Source organism: Athene cunicularia (assembly GCF_003259725.1).
Source record: "Athene cunicularia isolate RWA chromosome 1 unlocalized genomic scaffold, athCun1 chr1_part1, whole genome shotgun sequence".
NCBI classification, from domain to species: Eukaryota; Metazoa; Chordata; class Aves; order Strigiformes; family Strigidae; genus Athene; species Athene cunicularia.
This window is the reverse complement of record NW_020799091.1, coordinates 124,697,472-124,720,460: the sequence shown is the minus strand read 5'-3', so window position 1 is coordinate 124,720,460 and position 22,989 is coordinate 124,697,472. Positions and strand designations below refer to the sequence as shown.

Here is a 22,989-nt window from a genome sequence, read left to right as displayed (position 1 = left end):
GGGCAGGGAGAGAGGGCCAGAAAACTTTGCATCTGTACATAGTGGTATTTTAAGCTGACTGGAAATAAACTTTTAACTTGCAGAAGGTAAATATATTAAATATACTAAAACTTTTCAGAAGTGTGAAGACCTTAAAGTGCTGAAGAAAATAGCTTGTGTTTCCAGGTCACTGTTGTTTGTGGTGATTTCTGCATCTGTTGTTAGGAATTTAGTAGTTATGTTCAGGTCCTTCCTTGTTACAGTACTCATGAATTGCCTTTTCTTCTCACTCTTAAGGCCATATTTAGTAATCATAAGATAGTTTTGATCCCAGTATCTTAATACATCTTCACCCCTGTTCTTTTTTGGAAGTGTTTCTTAATGATGTTAAGATTGGGCCTATTCGCTACATGAAAACAAGGATTTTAAAAGGAGTTGGAAAGCTCTATAGTGAGTCTTTTTAAAAATCCTAAGGGGAAAAATAACTGTGTGTATTGGGAATGTATCCCTGGTTTCCCCCCAGGCAGTGTAGAAAGTGCTGGGTGAGCTACCCTAATGCTCAAGCAAATTTAAGCCTACCTTTTGCTGTCTTAAGGAGCTGATGTGCTCTGCCCCTGCACAGTGACTCATGGGAGTGGCAAGAGAAATTGGTTCCAGTGGAGCAGTTTCCTTAAGATTCAAAAAAGCAGGCTTCTGTCATTGGCAGGTGTCAGTTTTACCATCTGAGAAGGGAAGGCAGGATGGGGTCCTCATTAACACCTTCCCTAAGAAGCTCTGTTGTAGGTGACTAGCCAAACTCAAAAAAACCCAACCAGGACTGTTTTTTTAAAATAAATACATTGCTTAGCACAGGGCTTTTAAGAGCTTTGTAATTAATAAATATGCATCAGTGAGTCTCATGTAGAAGCAATCCTGATTATGACCACAAGAAGCTTTTGCTCCTCCTGTGACCACGGTGCAGTCCTGGCTGTTTAGCCAGGCTGTGCAAGGTCCCATCAAATTGGCTAGTCCAGAGCAGAAATCCCAACTGGGAAATAGATCAGGTCATTGGAAATCAGATGATGACTCATGCTAAGTCATCTGTGAATTTAAAAAGTAATGCAAGACATCCTTTTGCTTTAAGCAGCATTTGTTTTCAACAGACAGTAAGTTTTATTTGGCTGTATACAGTTGACTGAAACCCATGAAGTAAGTAGGAGGTAACTGCAAAAGGCTTGAAGGCAAGACTGTTGGAAATAACAACATAAATGTGACCATTAATGCATTGGATTGATTTTCAGGAAGAACCTAAGCGTCATACCAGATCTGCTGATCTGTGCACTGATGTTTCTCAGATAGCCTAGAAGAAAAGCAGGGAGAGTATATGGAAGATAAAGATCATGGTCTTTGGCCACCAGCAGTAGTTGTAGGGCATGTAGGTGCTTACTTTATTGTAGAGATGAGATCTGTGAAAGAGAGCTTTTCTGGTCATTCTTAATGTCTTGTCTGTAAGTTTCTCTTAATATTTAAACAAATATTATATGCTAATTGGGGTTTGAAAAAAATTATTTTGGCCAAGGAGGTATGTCCACTAGCCACAGAGCTGCAGTTCAATGGCTGTTAGACCTGCGAGACAGAAAGCAATTTTTCTTTAGCTGATTTTTCAAACAATCTGTGAAATGACTATCATTTCCAAAACTTCTGTAATATGTTGGTGATTGTGCTGGGTCGCAAATGTTACTGTCACTCCATGTTGGCCATTAAAGACTGTAAAATTTTTCTGTGATTCAGCACTTAGGAATGGTTATCATGCTTCTCAATGGCAAATTATTTTTTTTTCTAAAGTGTGGGGGTGTTGTGGTTGGTTTTGGTTTTTTTTTTTTTAATGAGCCTGGCTTGTGACCTTCAAAAAAATATTTCTTCCATATTTATTTATTTTATATAGTGATATATAGAAATAAACCCCTTCATTTCTAAACAAACTGTTTCTGGTCACACTGAAATCCTTAGTGTGACCATTTGAGTGCCATCTAGGGTTTTTTTTAGACAGAGTATTTCTGCTCAGGGCATGTGGAGGGTGGAAGAAAGGAGAACAATGAAACTTGTGTGCCTCCCAGCACTCTTCTAGGTTGAGGAGAAACTGCTGGAATAACCTGAGTTATAATACATGGGAAGTTTGTTACTGTGACAAAGCAAACATGATACAAGACTGATTTTTTTCCAGGGGATTCTGAGAATGTTGATATATCAAATGTAACAACACTGAAAAAGAACACTGCATTGTTTCCCAACACCAAGCATTTTCTTGTGTTTGGGGAATGAAGGTGATCCAGTGTTCTAGTAAAACGGGACATTTTCATTTCTGCACCTCATTGGACTGCTGCAACTGGCTGCAAATGGCATGATTTGATCAGGAGAAAGCCAAAGATGTTTTCCCAGCTGGTGTGAATGGGAGTGAGGTCTCATGAATTGGGATAGTAGTCTGTTCACATCATGGTATTGAAAATTTCAGCTTGCCTTGATCACAATACCTTCTTGGAACAGTATTGGCTGTAATTAACCCAACCTTGAGTTGCAAGTCTGATTTAGGTAAGCGGGCAACAAGTGCAGTTTAACAACTTGTCCAAATACTGTGTTGGAAATCACTGAGAACAGAGGTTCTCAATATTTTGTAGACTGCAGATACGCAGGTCAAGCGCAGGTCAAGCTTTTTCCTCAGTATTGACATGTCTCATCCTTACAGACAGGATAGCTGCAAAAATACAGTAGAACGAAAATTTTAAGCAAGTTCTCAAGCAAAGCTGCTATTAAAGTACAGCCAAAAGATTTCCAATTTCCTTTGGTTATTTCTTCTCTGAAATGACCTGCTCCTCTAAGTGAAGGGTCAATTCAGAACATGCTGAATTTTAAAAACTTCATACCAAGACAGATAACATGGGGTTTGAGAGGAAGGGAACAGGATCAGTGTTCTAGTCTCTACACAGGTTCTTTAAGGTAGCTCCAGAGAACTGGTTGTACTTGCTTTGAAAACAACAAAGCCTGGTGTACTTGTCATAATGGGTGCTGTGAAAGGAGGTGTTCAGATGGCAATAGATGAACGTATGGGAGGAATGAGAAGGGACTTTAATTCCGACAAGGGTGGTGTTCTGTTGGATCAGCTGGCTCCTTGGCTTCCGTGATGCAGTCAGTCTATAGCTGCATCCTTGAGACAATGTTTAGCACCAGAAGGCAGCAAATTTCCTTGACGTTTTAGCTCTCCTTTTGTTTGGGTCACAGCCTCATATTTCTGCCGGTGGTGAGCAGAAGACAATGAAGGAATGATAGAATCTTTCAAAAGAGCGGGGTAAGCAGCAGATTCCCAGTAATAACAGATTTGAGAAATAGCTTTGCGAAAAAATACTAAAAAATACATTTTTTACCGTGGAGCAGCTAATACCCAAGATAGTACTAAAGTGTAGGTTTATCACTGGTGTTCAGATTTGACACTTGAGGATTCATGTTTCTTCTGTTTATTTTTCCATTTAAATGGAGGTTTATGAATTCTGAATTATTTCCACATGATTTTGAGGATTAGTATTTGTACAAATGCTGTAAGTATTGAGGTTTTCCAAAATGACTAGCTAGGTCTGATTAGACCTGAGTGGAGTATTACATGATAGGTTGGAAGGGTTGCAGTTAATGTAGCAACTTCTGTTTGGTTCTACACTGGAGCTTGTGTTCCTTAGTGCTGAAACGCAGTCTCAACATATGTAGTAATAAGTAATGTTGTAAGCAGGTGAGAGTCTTCTGCATCTTTCCCTCCCAGCAGTAAAGAAACTTAATGTAACTTAACAGAGAAAAAAAAAAAAAAAGCCAAGTAGACTACTTATCCCTTTAGGCCCTAAGTTTAAAGCTTGTGTTAAAGAAAAGCAATAGGCTCTTAAAAGTGAACCCAAATAATTTAAGACTGTAAAGAAACTTAATGCAACTTAACGGAGAGAAAAAAAAAATTGCCAAGTAGACTACTGATCCCTTTAGGCCCTAAGTTTAAAGCTTGTGTTAAAGAAAAACAATAGACTCTTAAAAATGAGCCAAAATAATATAAGACTGTGTACAAAACCCCCTTACTGAACCCATGGTGTGATTTGGACGGGTTTCTGTACAGCCCTTGCTTCTGGAGGTCTTATGTAAAACGCTGTCTATTCTCATTTCTCCTCCAGATGACCTCCTGGAGCTCCAAAAGTCATCAGTCTCCTTCTGGGAGGTGACTGTTCACATCCTTTTCACCGGATGTTGCTTTCTCAAGAGACAGCCAGTCACTCCTGTTTCTGAAACAAACAAGACCTGTCTTGTCTCAGCTCAGTCCCACCTTCTGTTGAGGCACTAGCTTCTCTTGAAAGGGTGCCAGAAGATTGTCATTTGTTGGCAATATGTTGCCCTTAATCCTCCCACAGTTGTGGCTGTAAGATGCCTATTTCTCATTCCGATACACATTGAAGCTATATAAGATTTGGAGCCTAAAAGACATGACTATTTTTTCCCTTGGTTAATGTCTTCAGAAAGAATGGTTGCATCATTCTGTTGCCCATTTAAATTGTGCAGCAGACCAATTTCCTTTTCCTTTCCCTGTGCTTTTAAAGATGTCGCTTCTCCTTGGCCTTGCTCTAGGAGACTGCTGTGTGAGATTGGTCTTGGGTTCCTGAGTTCTTGAGAAAGTGATGCCTGAGTGAGCCAAACAACTAAATCTCTGAAGCTCTTGGAGGAACTGTTGGAGCTGCTTGCTTGCTGAACCAGTGCCCAAAGCAGCACCACTGTTATCAGCCTTCTCCTTGAGACTGATTCCAAGTGGGTTCATGAAGGGAATCTTTCCAGTGCTCAGAATGAAACAGCATTATCAGGCCATTGGTAAGGAACAGGCTTGGCTGGTTCATTGCTAACTCCCAAGCTGCTGTCTTTCTCTAGGAAATAATTCCCTTGCACCACTACTTGTAGTTTTGACAGTCTTGCTCTGGAGACCACCTTGCCGAATATCACTGTGGTTTCCTCTCGCTGGTCAGCAAAGAAAATGTAACGTGACCTTTGGCTGTAAGGGCATGCGTGTCGCCAGAGGTTGCTGTTAATGGGGGGAAACCCCAGGAGCTGAGCCTGCATGGGGGGCTCTTTGCGAACGATGAGCTAACTCTCTCTGTTCCACCTCCCCTCCAGAACTGTCAAGTAACCCATCTCTGGCTTCGATCCTCATCCCTGCTCATGCCCGGAACCAAGCAGCTGCTTCAACCCCTACAAATGCTACAGCGGCCTCAGGTGAGAATGTGCAACTGCCTGCCTCTCTCTCCACCCTCACTCCACCTGCCCAGCCACCTTCCCCCTGCCGGGGCCCGCAAATCACCTCGACCCTCGGGGTGAACGGGGAGGAGGAAGGGTTTGTTCCAGCATCACCAAAACTCAGTCTTGGTAGGTGGTCATTTGGGTGCTAGCCATGGTCACCAACCCAAATCCTAACCCAGGACACTTAAACTCTGTGTTTGACTGTTTAGTTTGTTGGTCCTCGCTCAGACTTCCACTAAGTCAAAATCATTATCTCACCTGGTTTTTAGCAATCCTCATGGATTGGTTTGCACCTAATTTCTGAGCTCTTAGCCAGTCTGAATTAAATACTGACTTGGAGCATGAGTTTGTGATGCCTAGGAAGAGAAGAAACAGCTAGCTCCATACACGTGGCCTCCGTGGAGCGTGGATGGAGAGGATTTTTTCCCCAAAGGCATTAGCACTTAGAAGTCTTGTTAAGGAGTTCAGTCAGCATGCTCGCTGCCTCATCTAAGTAGTTGCAGTTGCTTCTTGATGAGTTTGCTTGTGTCATCCTTGGGCACGAGGCAGATGCTATTGGCTTTTGGCCAGCACTAAGTGAATTTCCTTTTTTGCCTCTCCTGCTCGCTCTCAGATTTCTGTCAGAAACCTTTTAAAAGCTCACTGTTGGCCTGTAGCCACTCCATATTGTATGCTGTTTCCAGTGAAAGCTTAAAAGCTGGGTAATATCAGTTGGGAGACTCCTGAAGAAAATCCCAGGTGCTGCAGAATGTGGCAGAGGTGATTTGGTATGTGGCACTCTTGCTCTGAGTCAGGCCTGAGTCAGCACTCGCCAGCCAGCTGTCTCAGGGCTGGGGCAGCCAAAGGCAGGCTGCAAAATGGATATGCTTCCATATGCATCCTGCATGCGTGTCAGTCCCGTTTGACAAGGGCTGTGACCCCCTTTTGAGGTGCCGGACACTTATTCGGTGTAAGATAGCTGATAAGGAGAAACGTTAATTAAAAAAGGTACTCTCGAAACGTGCAGGAGAGCATTTGCAGGTTGATATGCTGGACAGTTACCTGATATCTGATGCACTTGGCCTAGCCAGTGCTGTATAGAAAGCATTTTCATACACCAGGACATACAGATACACCCAGGTTTGAAAGATGAGGCTTCTCTGAAAATGTATTAACAGTAGATACAGCCCGTACAGTTTATGTGCTCTGAATTTAGAAGAAAGCAAAATTGCTGTTTGGAAATTTAGTGTGTTTGTTTCATACACTTGGCAGTATTTTGCAAATAGTCACATTCTCTATTTTCCTTTTATGTGCTTCTGTTGCTCAATAAGGAGTAAGAAAAAAACTCCAAAAGATAAAGTAGTGAAAGTGATTGGAAAACTACAAAATTACAAACATGAAAATTTATTTTAAGCCCTTCTGAAAAATACTGTTTCACTTACTGTCCCTTTCGTGTCTTTTAAGGAGTTCTCTTTGCCAAGATACAGGTCTTGAGGAATTGATGGGGCTAAAGAAATCTGTTTTCACCCAGCAATTTCCAAGAGTTCATGTGGGAGAAAAATTCATTAGGCCCAGTCCTAAATGTAAAGTATACAGAAAAAAGAAAAAAAGAAGAAAATAAAAAAATAAAAAACCCACAACCCCACCTTATTGATATCAATATTTTTAAACCTTCTGTTTGCAAGCACCGCACTGAGTTGGGATAGGACCTCTTATTCAGAGTTCAAAACCCAAAAAAATATCCTTTCAGCTTGGAAAGAAATTGTGAAAATAAGTTCACTATTGGGCAACTTGCAGCTCTGGGTTTCTGCAGCACAGCTGGTTGGTGGTTTCTTACATGAGGTTCTTGCAGCAGGTAATAGGAATTTCATCAGAGTTGTGAATTTTAGGATTAGGTTCTGTATGAGGTTATGTTAATCTGTTGTGCTTTTCACACTGCTGCTACACTTAGCCAGAGATTTTGGTAGAAGGGTTCTGTTCTTTCCCTACACCCCCTACACATCCCAGAGCAGTAAATTCCTAGTTGTTCAGTAATGGCTAAAGCAGCATGGGAGCAACTATCCCACCTAACCCTGGGCATCCTGATAAGCAGGACAATTTTCTGCAAAACATTTGCTTGTGTGACTAAGCGGTAAAAATTCAGAAACTACTTTTTTTGAGGGGTGATGGTGCAACAAAATGTAGCTCTCAAGGCAATTCAAAGGGCAAAGCAAGTTACATCTAACAGTAATTCACATCATTAGCATGTAACTTAGGCCTCCCTCTAGCAAAGCAGAACTGATACTGAGGTTCAAGTATCCACTGTTATGTCCAGCATAGTTGCCTACTCCAAAAGCCTGTGGCACAGGTACATTTCAGTGCAGTATACTACTTCATCGCTGGAGATAATCCAGGTGGGTGGTGGTTACCTGCCTGCAGATAGTCACTCCATTTTCATAGCTGTCATGTTAGTGTGCAGCCGTGTCAGAATCTCAGCTTTTTTGGTAAGGTGTAAAACCACTGCTTTTTATCATGCACCAAGGCAAGGTCATAGTTAGAGAATAACTAGAAAAGTGAGATCTATTTGTCCAAAGTCTAGCAAAGTAGTTTTTCCCGGGAGACTTAGCAGTGGTGTGGTGTTAAGTGGAAAGATTGACTTTTCAGTTTAACCACGTTAACAGTGCAGGTTTCATCAAGCCAGCACCCTTGTGCTAACCGCTGTGACACACATCTGAATTTTTAAAAGTTACCCAGAATTAGTAATTTTTGTTAACTGACAGATTCACAGTAGTGATTTCAACAGCCCAATACAACAGTACTCTTGGGATCATGATCTTAAACGCAGGGGAAATATTGTAGGTAGATTCTGAGTATTAAAAAAATTTATTTGTTGTAAATTTCCTCTTCTCTTGAGGCATAAAGCTGGACTCACGGTACTAATCGAACCTGCCTTTGCAGTGGGAGTATGAATCCTTGGTGCGTCAGTGTTAGCAAATTCACCGAAATGTGTATGAGAAATTATGTGGTTAGTGGCCTGTCTAAAGCAAAGTGGAGAAGAACGAAGATGGGAGTTACTGGCCCCTGCTTGAAATGGTGTGCTGGCTTTCTATAAATTATACTGGCCATTGATTAAAAATGCCCGTGCAGCTTTATTTATGTGGATGCTGCCTGGATCTAGCTGCAGGAGGAGGGAGAGGATGGTTTCACAGCTGTGCAGCCACAGCATCTGAGAGCGGGGAGCATGCACACCAAGCCAAATGCCGGCTTGTGTGACTGCCTGTTTTTCTTCCCAGATCAGCCAGCAGCAGTAGTTACCTCTCTGTTAGTCAGTGTTAGGATGGGAAGAGCATAATTGCCATCTGTAGGGGAATTGTGCCAGCAGGGATGCTGGGGTCATCGTCTGAGGCATCCTGCTGTGTTGATCCCATGTAATCCCAAATGTGATGGTGTGCCTGAACTTTCAGCAACAAAACAGATTAGAGCTGGTTTTACCTGCCAGCGTGTGGCAGTTGAAAAAGACCACAGTGCTCCATAAAAGAAGATTTAGTGCATTTATGGTATTCCCATTGAGGGAGTTTTGGAAAACTTCAATTCCTTAACTAGGAGGAGAGGGGCAAGCATTTGCTTGGGCTTCTGTGTGCTCAGCACAGGGGTGAGTCCATGATAGTTAGAGAAGTAAATTTGCATGTTTCAAGCTCAGGAGTTTTGCTCTAAGCCCTGGATTTCTACATCCTTAGGGAGGCCTGATAGGAAAAAACAGGGGTTTTTTTTTCTCCTCCTTCCACTTGTCTCCTCAGCTGTCCTGTGAAGACTCCCAGGCTGGTGGTAGTTTTGTTTCTGTATCTTTGCAGATGAGCAGCACAGCATTACAAATCCAACCAGCTAATGCTGTCATTAGTGCTAATGGGCTTTCTCAGACTGAGTTGGTGTCTCCTTCTCTGAAATGTAGCCCCATCTTTCCTTTCCTGGAAGTTTCTAAGGAGTGTCACACACCCTCCAAGAAACCTGAGGGAAAAGCTGAATTGGAAGAGGTGCTCTACACTGATAAGAGATACTTTTGTCCTCTGTTTGGAAGAACTTGTGGCAGTGGCTGACGCTTAAGCCCTAATGTGGTTTCTTTGCCCACAGAGGCAGAGTTGTCAGACGGGTAGTTTAGGACAAAGAGACTGCCCTGACCCCTGACCTCAAGCCACAGTCTGCTGTGTAGTCAGTCATCTGTCCCATACCAGAAAGCTGCATGTCAGCTCCTAGCTTGGCTCCCCAGTGGGGCTTCCATGGTGGCACAGGCCATGGCTTTGCAAAGCAGATGTTTTAAGTAGCATTGCTGGAGGCCTAGATTTTCTTCTCATATGCCCAAAAACTGATTTTCTCGTGGTGAGGAGGAGTAAGCAAATGTCCAGAGACCCTCATACTCCACTTGTGCTCTTTTTCTGGCACTTCAGCAAAGAGATGCTGGAACAAGCCCCTCTTTGTTCCCCAAATGTCCTGCCGATGCAGAGTCAAAGGAACAAGCTGGAATTCAAGACACTTCGGTATACTTCAAGATATTTAAAGGTTTGGAGCCAGTACAGCCTTGAGAAGTCTGTCCCAGCCTGGGTGGACTACTTGTTGTGAAAAGCTCCATCATTTACATGGGCTGTGTCACTGGTTTATTTCCTTTTTAACATGTGGCATATATATTTCTCAGGAACTGCCCCATTAGAGTGATGATAGAAAAGGAGCATATGTTACATGAAGTAGCTCCATCCCCTCCTCTTTATCTCTGTTCAGTAGCAAGGTAATGATAACGATTTCAGCCTTTGCTGTCTTTAGGAATAGGAGGACAAAAGGCACATTTCACTTCAACAAATGAAATACGAGCACTTTTTTGTACACATACAGAGAAATCCTCTGCCAGCAGTACAGACTCCAGCTGGACTGTTCACATCAGGCACGGGCAGATGTTGCATTAACTGGAGTTTATCCATACCTGAAAATTAATCTAGAACAGGCACAGTGAGAGTTTAAAAATGTGGAAACTATTAGCTGTCGCTGGGTCACTTTTGATTTCTGGGTCATCATTGGTCTGCGTGCACATGGGATTTGGGAATTGCTCCTTCAGGGGAATTCTCCACATGGGAGGGCATCTCTTGTGTGCAGGGCTAGCTTTCCAAAATAGCATCGGTACTGTTGTCATGCTGCCTCGGGCCTTTAACTGCATGAGCTTTTTTTTTTAATCATGGTGGTCATTTCTCCGTGATGGAGGGTTTGCAATTAATTCGGGATGAGAGGAAAGGGAATGGGAAGCTCCCAGAGCAGTTGTCTGGCATCCCGTGCCCACAGGAGGATTTCCCTTTCTTCCCACACACTCCTCACAGCATTTCCTTTCCTTTTCAAATAGGCATCATTCTCTCTTCCCACTTGTCCCTTGTATTCCTGGATGCTGCTGTTTGTTTGATTTCCTATTTTTGTTGCCATTGTCTTTGTATGTTACTTCATGTGTCGCTCAGCAAGTGTTGCCCATCTCTGAACTCTCACACACTTCATTGCCTTTGCTCATGGCTGCACTTCCAACAATGGTCAGGGCAATGTGGTGGGAGAGGAGAGGGGTTTTCTTAAGAGGTGACTGTAAGAGCATTGCCCAGCTGCATTGCCTTGCAAGCTCTTTGGTGCTGGAGAAGTATTACTGCACCCCCACCGCCCACCGCTTGTATTTTGTGGTGTCTATTATTTATGCTAGTCGTACTGTCCTTCAGTCTGAGGCCAGTAAACCTTTTTTTATGAGCTGTTTTCCCCTTGTCTTCTCAAATGCACTGTTTGCCCAGGCTGCCCTCTTCTGTACTGAAATAATAAGTCTGGTTTGTTGGGTTTTTTTCTGTTGCAGTATTGATAGTTTTGCAGTTAACCTTATTTAAGTGGGAGAAATGCCAGTCTCTTGTAGAAAATCTCATTTAATATCTTTTTCCCATCCTGTATTTATTGTGTTGAATATTTTATGTGTTTAACCATTCATCCACTTGTCATCTTGTGACCATGCTAATTAGACACTACCTAGGATGGTTCCAGATGAAGTCAATGCATTTTTTCCCCCTCCCAACTCTTCTAATTCTAAGAACAGTTTATTTAGAGAAAATGCCTGATGCATGTGGCCTGTGAAAACACAGTTACAGTGGATTTCCTTTTGGTATTTATTTACAAACCCTGTGTTTACTTGGAATGCTCTTTGACACATGCCCACAGTCCTGTGATTTACCTCTCTGTGAAGCACTGTCCCTACTGGAGAAGTTGTTGGAGACCTGATCCTCTAACAGTGTGTCTGCTTGCATAAACCTTGTTACTAGCTTCAGGCATTGATACTAATCTGCTTCAGCAGTTCAGAGGGTGGCAGATCCACCTTTTGTTGAGCAACACACAATAAAGTAGTAGACTTGAAAGACGTTTTCTGAGGCAACAAGTGCATGAATTACACATTAACACACAAGCTGTTTGTGCCAGGGAAGCGGGCTTGTCACGTTCATCGTCTGCGTTCATTCACACAATTAACAGGCAGCTTTGTTACAAGAAGGCCTAACAATATGAAACTTGAGCACCAATGTGAAACCTCATAGTGGCCATGGATACTTGATGCATTAGCTTTGGTGCCTTGTCTTGCAGTTGGACTTAACCGGAATGTAATGTGGGCGACTTAACTGCAACGTGGGCAATGTTACATCCCACAAAATCTGCTAGAGCCCAGCTGGGTGTTCCCATGCTGTCCTGCAACATTTCTGCCCTTAAGGTTGCCTTTGTCCTGCTTTAAGACCATCTTGCCACCCTGTCCCCAAACTAAAGTGTTCCATCTGTACCCCCTCACGTCAGGAGAGCATCCTGTCCAAACGGCATCTTGGTGGAAGTTGTGGGTTCCCCTGTGTGAAGAATGTCATAGCTGTAGTTCCAAATGTGTCTGTATTTTGGAGGTAATACTGGTTGTTTTTTCTCTCTTCCCTTCCTCTCGCCTGTCATTTGCAGATGTTAACGCAGGAGAACGAGTTCAGACCAATAGTGTAGCTACAGCATCAGCCTCCAACTCCACCTGAACCGGTACCAAGCAGCCAGCTGCACAGGAAAAATCACCAGTAATTTGAGTCTTGCTCAGCAACACTGGTCACATTTGGAAAGAAAATTAAAAAGAGGGAAAAAAAAAAAAACAACACAACAAAAACAAACAAAAAGAAAACCCACAACAAACCAACCAACCTGTTCATTTTAGTGTTCAATTTTTTATTATTGTTGTTCTTATTTAACCTTGTAAAATATCTATAAATACAAACCAGTTTCATTGTATTCTCACTCTGCAGGGTGTCTGGGGCAGGGGACTAGGTGGGGGGAGGAGGGAAAGCGGAGCAATACAACACACCAATGTCTCTCCCCTCGACAATCTCTTCATGTTGGAAGTTTGCTGTTGTGTACTTCAGAACCAGGACTCTTGCCTCATGCCCCTTCCCACGAGAGAAAGAAGGAAAAAAAAAAAACACAAAAAACAAAACAACCCCCCAAACCTCATTCTCTGCTGAAGTTCTTTTTTTTAACCTCTTTTTTTATTTTCTTTTTAAGTGAAGTTTCGGACTTTGATGTAGTGCACAGCTTGAATTTGGTCGGGAGCTTAGCAGGGGTCATTCAACAGCTCAGCGTTTCTTGTCAGCAAATCCATACCCCAGGTTGTCTGAAGAACTGCCCCGGCTCGGTCTGGGGAGTGGGCAACATGGTAGGAAAATAGCTTGCCGTGAAGCGGGAGAGAGGGTTTGCCGTGTGTCTAAAGCTTTGAACCGCTAGTGGAAGCCTTTTTATTTTTAAAAATCAGTGCTAGCGGTGAAAAAAACCTGCAGCTTCATTATGGGAAAAGTCTTACCCGAGCGGGTGATGTATAATATAATACACACACACATGCACGAACAGAAGCAGTTGGCTTTACAGAAGCAGCTCCTTTGCCCCGCGGGTCAGCTCCCATCTTCAGCAGAGAAGAGCGGACGAACAAAATCCTCGGAGGGGGTGGGGGCCCAGCCAGGGATGTTAAAGGACTTCTTTTTGAAAAGTGGCCACTATGGAAACTTGGGTTTATTTGGTTGTATTTTTCTTCTCTCCCCACTCCCAGACCCCTCCCTGCCTCTTGATTGGAACAGGCTTCCCTTTCGCAAGGTGCATACAGAAAAAAGGACACCAGGGTTTATAATGTGAACTGTAACAGTCTACTGGTTTATTTTGTAATTTTTCTTTTTTTTTTTTTTTTTTTTTTTCCAAATTTTTTTTTTTTTTTTTTTTTTTTTTTTCCAAACTGCAGTTTTAACTTGCAGGATGCCACATTCTCCGATAGTTTTGATTTTAAAACCACAGCCAGAATCTGTATTTAATTTCATCTTTTTTAACCTCTTGCTTTTTTTGATCTCTATTTATTGATGCGTGTTGCCACGTTGCCATTATGTTTTTACATTGGTAGAATATTAATAAAATACACATCCGAGTGCTCTCGACAGTAATTTGTACCTGCTGACTTGTAGGAAAGCTGGCTATATATGAGTGTGTGTGTATATATATTATATAAATATATACATGTATACATAGATACAATACTGCTTTTTTATTTTGTCTACGATCTTGAAACAGTCTGACTGAAGTGTGAGGTGAATGCTTGTTCTAGTCCATCTGTTCAGGGTCCGGGTTTCCTCCCTGTGACGGCACGTGGTGTGAGCATCCACGTCTCTCTTCCTGAAGTCAAAGCAATACTCCTCGGGAAAGGGTCGGGTGAGCGGCCGGACGCAGCCGCGGCGTAGGAACGAGACTTTTGGAGACCTGATCTTGTTGTAGCCTTGCAGTTTGGTGTCCACTCCGGCCTTACCCTCCTTCAGCGAAACTGTAGTTGCCTTTGGTGCTTATCGAGCTGTTACTCGACCTGTGGATCTCTAAGGCAAGCGGTTGCTTTTCGGGAACGCGCGGACCTTGGCGTGGCCCCGGGGGTGGCCGGCGGTAGCGGGTTGTGCTTGTGAGCTCGGTGCGTTTCTTCTTGTACCTTTTATCCTGGTGATGTGGGATTTTTTTGGAAACTCTCCTTAGCAGCCCTGGAGCTGATTAAAAGCCCTGCCCTCTTCCTACTGCCTGACACACGGGGGGTTTTGGGGAGGCAAGGAGCTGTTTTGAGAGGTGAGCGACCACCTACCGTGAAACCAATAAACCCTTACGTTATACCCCTCATCGATATGCTGTTGGCACACAAAAAAAAACCAAAACAAAACAGGTTTTAAAGCTTTTAGCTGTCGTTAAAGTCTGGCTGGCTGCAAAGGAAAGCACACCCACATTTAGAAACTGAAGGCTTTCCAAATCTGTGTACATGCAACTTCGTAGAAAGGGCTGAAGAGCGTCTTGATGCGAGAGCTCGGCTAGTCAGTGTCCCAAAAGGTAAGTGAAGGGGCTTGGCTGACCCAGTGATCCAAATAAATGCAGGGGACTCAAAAAATAGGGCAGTGGCAGGGTATGGAGCTGCTGTATAGGTGAGACTGCTGAAGCATTGTCCACAGATGCTGTTATTTGGAGGCAGTGAATTACCGAGTCTTTAACAGAAAAAAAAAAAAAAAGTAATAATAAAAGTAATGATGAAAAATTGCTGCTTGTGCCAGGAAATATGGCTTTTCTTCTTTTTTGCTTTATCTTTTAGTTTAAGACTGCTGGAGGGGAGTTAAGAGCTTATCTCTCTGGTTTTGTGACTGTGCCGGCGTCTGTGTGTGTCTTGTGTGTGTGTTAGGCTGGGGGGAGGGTCGGGGGTGCCCCTCTGGTTTTATTTCTTTTTTCAAGGATCATGGCAGGATCACACACTCTTTTATACAAGTTAGATCCAGGTCTTTGAATAACCTTTTTTGTAAATAAGAAGAAAAAAAAAAAAAAAAACAACAACAACAAAAACCACAAAGCTCCTCACCAAATTCAAGCTTGTACATTATTATTTTTGGTTGTTTTTGAATTTTGAGTTTTATTGTTTTGTATGTAAATATGTGGACCCAGGAACTGTTATTAATGAGCAAAAAGTTACCGTTCAGGGCAGTGATTCTGTTTAATAATCAGACAAAATGTAGACGAGCTTTTTAAAGCCATATAGTTTTAACTCTGTACAGTAGGTACCGGCCTGTATTATTGTAACAATAACTCTAGCGATGTATAGTGTATCTATATAGTTTGGAGTGCCTTCGCTTCCATGATTTTTTGAATTTTATTTCCCTTTTTTTTTTTTTCCCCTTTCTTTATTAATGATGTCTACCCTGACCCCCTGCCAAACCACATCTTTGCTCCCTCCCCCCCCCCGCCCGCTTTCTAACTCTTTGAGTGCTGTAAGGTTTCGGTGATACCCTGATCAGTAGCGGAACAAAAGGAAACCGTCTCCACCATCATCATCCATTTCATTGGAGCCGTGTGGCTTTGTTCTGGATGTCTCCAAGTTGCCCACCCTGCCCTCTCCTCTTCCCGCTAGCAGCGACCGGTTTCATTCAGACACTTGCCCTAGCAGCTCACTTAGACTTTGCTCGTCTCTTCCCGCCACCCCACCCCACATCCCTCGCCCTCCGCCAACAACTCCTACACCCGACTTCTGAGTGGCAGCAGCTTCCAGGAGGCTCAGCCTTTCCCCCCTCCCTGCGGCTGTGCCAGGGGCAGCGGCCAGCCCAGTGAGCGGAAAGGACCCCCGGGAGGGAGGGAAACCCCCTGCGCCCTGCATGGATGCAAAGGACCCCCGGGAGGGAGGGAGCCCCCCGTGCCCCACAGGGATGCTGCCCTCGCTCGAGCCGATGGGCCACAGTAGGAGTGGGGGCATCGCTGTAGGAGACTCTGGTGGGTTTTTTTTTCTGCTGGGGGGATTTTCTGTTCCCTTTCTTCTCCCTAATTTTTTTCCCCCCCAAACCCCTCCCCAAAATCACTTTTGTTTTCTTGAGATAAGTTTAACATGACTCTTGATTTCTTGTGCCCAGCACGAAGGCCTTGTTTCTAAAACTAGTTTGCTTGTGTTTTACTACCTTGTTAGTACTCCACATAAGATTGTCTTGAATGGGAAAACACTTAACTCTTTACCAAACCAAAGGTTGCTGTTTTATTTCGAAGCATCTCGTGTTCATTCCAGTGAAGCAGAGGCTGCACTTTCTTTCTGGTGACACGAAGGTCAGTGATGCCAAGCTGTTGGCAACAGTCTGCTCAGAGCTGTCCCTCTCTTCTTTTACTCTTTTGGGCTCATTTATTAACCCAGTCTGGTCTTGATCTGTCCCTTACGTCAGCCCTGCCTTGGCGTGGGTCTCTGAGCCTGACTCGATCGTAGTCTGTCTCCCCTGATGGACACCCTATCAGGCCGCTGGTGTTCTTTAATGTTAAACTTACCTACCTTGTGAGGGAAATTTTAAAAAAAAAAAAAAACACTTTGTCCCCTTGTCTCGAAGCCAAGCTTTACCTAAAATAATGGCAGGTGCCTGCAACTTGCAACTTAAAAATTTCCCCCTGGTTTTCAGTACTTGGAAAAATAGAAGTCAAGCAGCCTGTCAGACTCGTACTCCTGTACTAGGAACCTCAGCCACCGCGGATTAAAAGGAAAAGCTGATGAGGAAAAAAGCACAGTAGGGTATTCGGTCCGGGCTCTGCCTTTTGGAGACTGCCAAGCGGGTACCCCTGGGGTGGCAGCTGATTTCCACGGGGCTCTCAGCCGGTTCTGGTCGTAGTTGGCTTCGTTTTGCAACACTGCAATAACAGCAAAACGACAGGAAAGGAAAGCAGTACCTAAGGGGTTAGCTCGAGAAAAGTAGCTTCCTTGTGTTGGTCTTTCTCAATTTATTTTTAATATATATATATAAAAAATATATTTATATATATATAATTTGCTTGCCTGTAAAATTTGCGTTCATTAATGTGTTGCTGATGGATCACTTGGGCCTGTACACACCAATTAGCGTGACCACTTCCATCTTAAAAACAGAAATCTAAAAATATATATATATATATATATTAAGGACTGTGGGTTGTATACAAACTTGCATACACTTGTGCAAATCTGTCTTGATTTAAAGGAAAAGCAAAACCTGTATAACATTATTACTACTTGAATGCCTCTGTGACTGATTTTTTTTTTTTTCATTTTAAATATAAACTTTTTTTGTGGAAAGTATGCTTAATGTTTTATTATTTCCCCCGCCCCATTCCCCTTGTAAATACGTTTTGTTCTGTGTGACTCGGTTCGGAAATAGTTAACTGGTACTGTAATTTGCATTAAATAAAAAGTAGGTTAGCCTGGAAATGAAATTTAAAAAAATACCAAGTGTGTGGTCTTTATTTCAAAAACTTGCCCCTTTCTTTCCTCCTCCTCCTCTCTCCCTTCTCCAGCCCCTGTTCCTTGCCCTCATGCCTTTCCACTCTGCAAGAATAGGTGGACGTGAATCTTTGTAATAATAATGAAAAAAACACAAGAAATAAGCATGTTTTCTTAAATGAGCTGTGTTATTCCATGCTATTTTTCAAGAGATGCCAGCTTGTCTATGATACAGTTTGATTTGATGGAGAGAGGAACCCTGGGACATAAATATTTCAAATTAAAACCAACCAATCTTCCTTTACCGTCCACCTATAGATACGAACTTAAGAACCTGTGTAAACTGCTGGCTTTGAATCCTGCACTCATGGTTGTTTGGGGTTGGTTTTTTGTTGTTTTTTTTTTTTATCGTTTGATCCCATTAGTAATGTTATTTGGTGGTGATCTGTAAAGTTTGTCGAGACCACGTCCAGTGGACCGTTCCTCCAGCAAATCAGCACATAGCTATCTCTGAGTTGGGTTTCTGGTACTGGATAATGTATGTATTAAACATGACATGTCTATTAGCGCAAAAGAAAAAAAAAAATCCTTTTTTTGGGCTGGCTGACCTGGCCGAATCCATTCTGTCGCTATCCTAAAGGCTAGATGCGAGGTCATGTGACTGCTGCTTCAATAAAAACAAATTTATATTGCAAAGCGGCTCCTCTGTGGTTTGTTTGTGTGATGTGAGCCGAGGTCATCCTCATGAAACCTCTGCTGGGATCTGGGCTGGGCCCTCTGCTCTGGACCTGCTCCAGGAGAGGTGGGAGTGGGGCAGGAAGGGGGTCCTGGTCATGCCTGGGAGCGGGTGCACTGCTGGGGCACGGGGACAGCTGCCTCTGGAGGCCTGAGTTCAGAAAGGCCGCCTGTGCCTGAATTCAGCTGGAGAGGAGCAGAGGCTCTGGAGCACAGGTCTGATGGGGAGCGGCTGAGGGAACTGGGGGGGTTTAGTCTGGAGAAGAGGAGGCTGAGGGGAGACGTCATGGCCCTCTACAGCTCCCTGAAAGGAGGGTGCAGAGAGGGGGGATGAGTCTCTTGAGCCAAGGAACCAGCGCCAGGCCAAGTGGGAATGGCCTCAAGCTGCAGCAGGGCAGGGTCAGACTGGCTCTTAGGAAGGATTTCTTTGCAGAAGGGGTTGTTGGGCGTTGGAATGGGCTGCCCAGGGCAGGGGGGGAGTCCCCATCCCTGGAGGGGTTGAAGAGTCGGGTTGACCCAGCGCTGAGGGATCTGGTGGAGTTGGGAACGGTCAGTGTGAGGTTAATGGTTGGACTGGATGATCTTCAAGGTCTTTTCAAACCTTGGTGATTCTGTCCCTTCGCTTAACATCAGTCCCAAAACATCACTGGGGTTCAGGCTGCATCGCACTTGTGCTGAGACCAGGGCTGCTCTGCTCAACCGTGCCGGCCCCTGGCACTGAGAGTGACCAGTTACATCTGCAGAGGTATCACTGCCTGAACTACAGCACCTCGCTAGGTGAGTTTATTCATTTAAAGTTTCACATCACAATCCTTAGTAATCTGGGTGGTGGGGAATTATCCTTGGGCGCTTTTCTAGACACACACGCCCTGGGGCTTCCTGTGTCTTCCCTCACCAGGAATGCAAGCTGTGGGCTCTCCTTTTGTGCTGTTTTTGCACAGGAACTCTGCTCCAGTCTCAGGTCTGTTTTTCTGAATGTCAGAGCCCTTTGACTGGGACCCCTGTCTCACCAGCCACCTCATAACTTCTGGCTAAGCTGACTGGAAGGGGATCTTCCGCTCCTCTCCAATTGTCTCTCCTCTACGACTCTTTAACGCTCTCCTTAAGCAGTGGGTGCCAAAACTAGCCAGAGGTTTCCTGCAAGAGACTCCCCGGTGTCAAATAAAGGCACTGTAGAGCATCTCGCAGCTGGTGCCTGTGTCTCCTTACCTGAGGATTGTGTTTGCCCTTCTGTATGGAGGCTGCAATTGTCCAGTTTAGCCATCACTCACTCCCATTCCTGCAGACGTTATCAGTGGGACTTTTATAGTTCCATCCCAATCACCCTTCTAAAACATAAGATGAAACACATTAACACTAAGTGCCAGTCCCCGCACAACCTTCTAGGGGACAGCCATGCTGTCACCATTCCCCACGTGAAAATACCTTTTGAGACCTGTCAGTAAACCAAATTCAAATCCACTTAGTTGTCAGTCACTGGCACCTTTGAATGATTTAAAATGCTAATCCAAAGGCAAATTAGTACTGAGCTGAACACGGTACAACGGTCTGCGCTGCTGACATGCTTTGTCTTTATCAATGGAACTTCAAGGCAGCATCAAGGCCACTGACACTGTTATCTGGAAGGTGGCAGCTTTCAGGATGCTGGTGGTAAGGTCTGAGTTGCTTTCTGTGGGAGGAGAATGAGCCACAAAGGAGGGAAGCGAGCTGCGAAACGCGGATGGGAGAGCGGGAGCGCCATGGTTTGTGCCTGAAGCACCGAGTCCAGTTGCTGGGAGACAGTGAGCCCGGCAGATGGTACACAGTCTCGCTAGCCAGCCTTCAACCTTGCTCCCCTCCCTGGGCTCCGGGAAGGGTTTGGCTGGGTCATCGCCCTCTCTCCCCTCACAAACCTTGGCAAGGGCAGGGCTGCTCCATCTCTGCTGGTTTTGCTGAACCAGTCGTGCTCAAAGGCTGCAAGGGCAGACACGACCTTCTGCCAAATCTGAGCTGTGAGGGGAGAGGAAGGCATGGAGGTAGCCACACCGCACAGGGTGCAGCAGAAACCCAGGCTCACAGCTTGGTGTGAAGGTCATGAAACTGCTGAGGCTTTGGAGCAGACATCAGTCCCCCAGACAAACTCTTTCTGGTGCTTGTCACAGGAGACGGCGCAGGTGACAGCAGTCGGGACTGTAAGGGAGAGATGGAATCTGACAGCAAACACATGCCTTTGGTCAGTGCAGGAAGGCAGTCCTGGACCTTGTTGCATGCCCAGCTAACTCCTGATGTCCTGACACAGATGTTTTCTTCTTGGTATATCCTATTGCTCCCTGAGAGTCTGCATGCAGTCAGGTGGGCCTCCCGTGCAGTCAGCAGCGTTAAAGCCTTCTCTTTCAGGGATTCCCTGATCTCTGCATCACCCATCTCCGCTCGCACTCTCCGGGACAAGGTAAGTGAGGAATGAAAAGCCTCTTCCCGTGAGGCAGCTTGTGAGTGGCAGCAGCAGAGCATTTGTGAGTGGGGTGCTCTGCTGGAAGAGGCGCAGTAGGGCTGCCTGCCCAAGCCCAGGGCAGGCTGCAGAGCCCCCTCGCTTGCCACAGAGTGAGAAAATGTGGCTGCGGACAAATGAAACCTCTTCTCCAGGCAGAGTTGCCTGGCAAAGCACAGCCCCTTCCCAGCAGAGGGGCATGGGCTCTGTGTACAGTGGCAGAGCCGTGGGGCCTGGGGATCTAGTGGATTGCGAAGTAGAGAAATGGAGGGGGTTTGGGTTAGTTTTTTGTTTGAGTTTGTTTGGTTTTTTTTTTCCCCAGGCAAAGTTTTTAAAAACTGTTGGAATCCAGGAGTTAGAACAGGACTGTTCACCTTAGCTCACTGCTTGAATGGCCTGTGCTTTACACCTCCTCCATGTGCGGAGCACCCGTGGGGTCCGTATGCAGCCTCTGACACGGGAACGCATGGCAGGTCTTGTCAGAGGGAGGCAGCAGGGGCTGCAGGGAGTGAGGCAGGGGCAGGCACGTGGTAGGGGATGGCACATGAGCTTGAGAGGAAGCAAGTGAGCTTGAGAGGAATCCTCCTCTCACCTACCCTGTTACACTCTCCACAGAGACCTGACAGGAGGTTGTAGCCAGGTGAGGGTTGGTCTCTTTTCGCAAGTAAAAAGCAGTAGGACAAGAGGAAATGGCCTCAGGTTGCACCGGGGGAGGTTTATATTGGGTATTAGGGAAAATTTCTCCACTGAAAGTGTTATCCAGCACTGGAAGAGGTTGCCCAGGGAAGGGGGGTGTAGGTGTGTAGACATGGCACTTAGGGACATGGTTTAGTGGTGGTCTTGGCAGTGTTAGGTTCACAGTTGGACTCAGTGATCTTAAAGGTCTTTTCCAGCCTAAATGATTCTGTGTTACGGCATAAGAAATGATGTGTCCTTCTCCCTTCTGCAGCTTGTTCCTGTAACCAAACCCTTTGTCAGGCAAGAGCACTCGGGAGGCAGACGGTGATTGCTGGCAAAACCCAGGTTGTCTGAGGGTGTTTTTGCTCAGGGAGATGACGGATGTTTGGGATGCTGACCTCTGTTAGCAGTCTTGGGAAATGAAGGGGACTACCCAGCTGGGGTGTCTTTGGACCATCTCAGTTACATCTCATTCCTCCTTCAAGATTTTTCTTTAATGGCACCAGGCTGAGGAATGGGTTGATCAATGGAAGCTGTTTCTGCTAGAGACAACAGATTTGGGGCCTGCACAGCAATGAAAAATGGTTTGCTTTTGGCTGGAGGTGAAAAAAATTATGTGGCCAGGTGGAGAAAAGCTTCAATAGGCAAGGAACCAACATGGTGGCTGCAAGGGGCTTTAAAGGGAAGGGCTGGATAGTACTGGCTCAGGAATAAAGAAAAGGGAGATTCATTCTGAGCCTCCATCCTGCAGCAGTTAAGGAGAGAAGAGTGAATGCAGCTTTCCAGTCTCCATAACGCCGGTGGGAGCAGCTGCTTTCCAAATGTTAGCGACGTAAAACGGTGAGAAGATGCTGGCCGAGAAGGGTATTTAGGAGAAGATTTAGTGCGCTCTCAGTTTAGGGGCTACGTAATAACCCTGGTTACATATTTGAGGCTTCTTGCTGCATCTGTATTCAGAGCACTGGTGTTGTTCACGCTCAGCGCTCACGTTGTCACCAAGAGCAACAGCATCGGGTCCTCGCTGCGCAGCTGCAATTAGCTCACTGCAATTTGCATTGCAGGTAGCGCCGCCTGCTTCCAGCCACTGCCCCAAGGAAAAGGATGAACATCCCCACGCCTGGCACTGACCCAGGAGCTCCAGGACAGGCAAGGAGCACAGGTTACTGTGAAAGCTCCCCGCTGGGGGAACTAGAGGTAGGGAATCTCAGGCAGCTGGGCACAGGCTGGGCCGTGCAACAGGTCCAACACCCTGTAGCTGAGTGGCCAACAGCCGTGGTGGGTGTTTGCAGGGGTGGCCACAGCGCTCAGGTCTGTTGGGGACGGTGTGCTGAGCCGGGCTGGCCCCCCAGTAACAAGTGATACAGGTGAGCAGGCCAGGAAGGGAAAAGGAGCAGGGTATCGTGAAGGATTGGGCTTTGGCACGTGGGAACAGGCCAAGTGGAGCCTGGGGAGGTGGAGTAAGAGGTGTGTGGGGTTGACCAGCATGTGGGAGAAAAGAATGAGAAGGAACGAGCGATACAATCAGAGCAGGGAGCCAGAGCTGCCTCTCCTCATGGGGTTTCAACGTACACCCTTCCCACTGGCGCGCCAGGATTGTGTCTCT

General features: G+C 45.2%; 1 protein-coding gene and 1 long non-coding RNA gene across 2 annotated transcripts in view; both read left to right on the top strand.

The window, feature by feature from the left end:
• GSK3B (glycogen synthase kinase 3 beta) overlaps positions 1 to 12,720 on the top strand; it is a 94,292-nt gene extending 81,572 nt beyond the window's left edge. The window contains exons 11-12 of the mRNA XM_026847066.1: positions 5,143 to 5,241; positions 12,211 to 12,720. Coding sequence (XP_026702867.1) covers positions 5,143 to 5,241; positions 12,211 to 12,278 — 167 coding nt within the window. The 3' untranslated portion in view covers positions 12,279 to 12,720. The remainder of the gene's footprint in view (positions 1 to 5,142; positions 5,242 to 12,210) is intronic.
• Positions 12,721 to 13,499: 779 nt separating this feature from the next.
• On the top strand, positions 13,500 to 21,215 carry LOC113477098. Its single transcript, XR_003397844.1, has 3 exons — positions 13,500 to 14,227; positions 16,558 to 16,564; positions 21,202 to 21,215. It is a non-coding gene; the product is annotated as an uncharacterized LOC113477098 (long non-coding RNA).
• Positions 21,216 to 22,989: the final 1,774 nt, after the last annotated feature.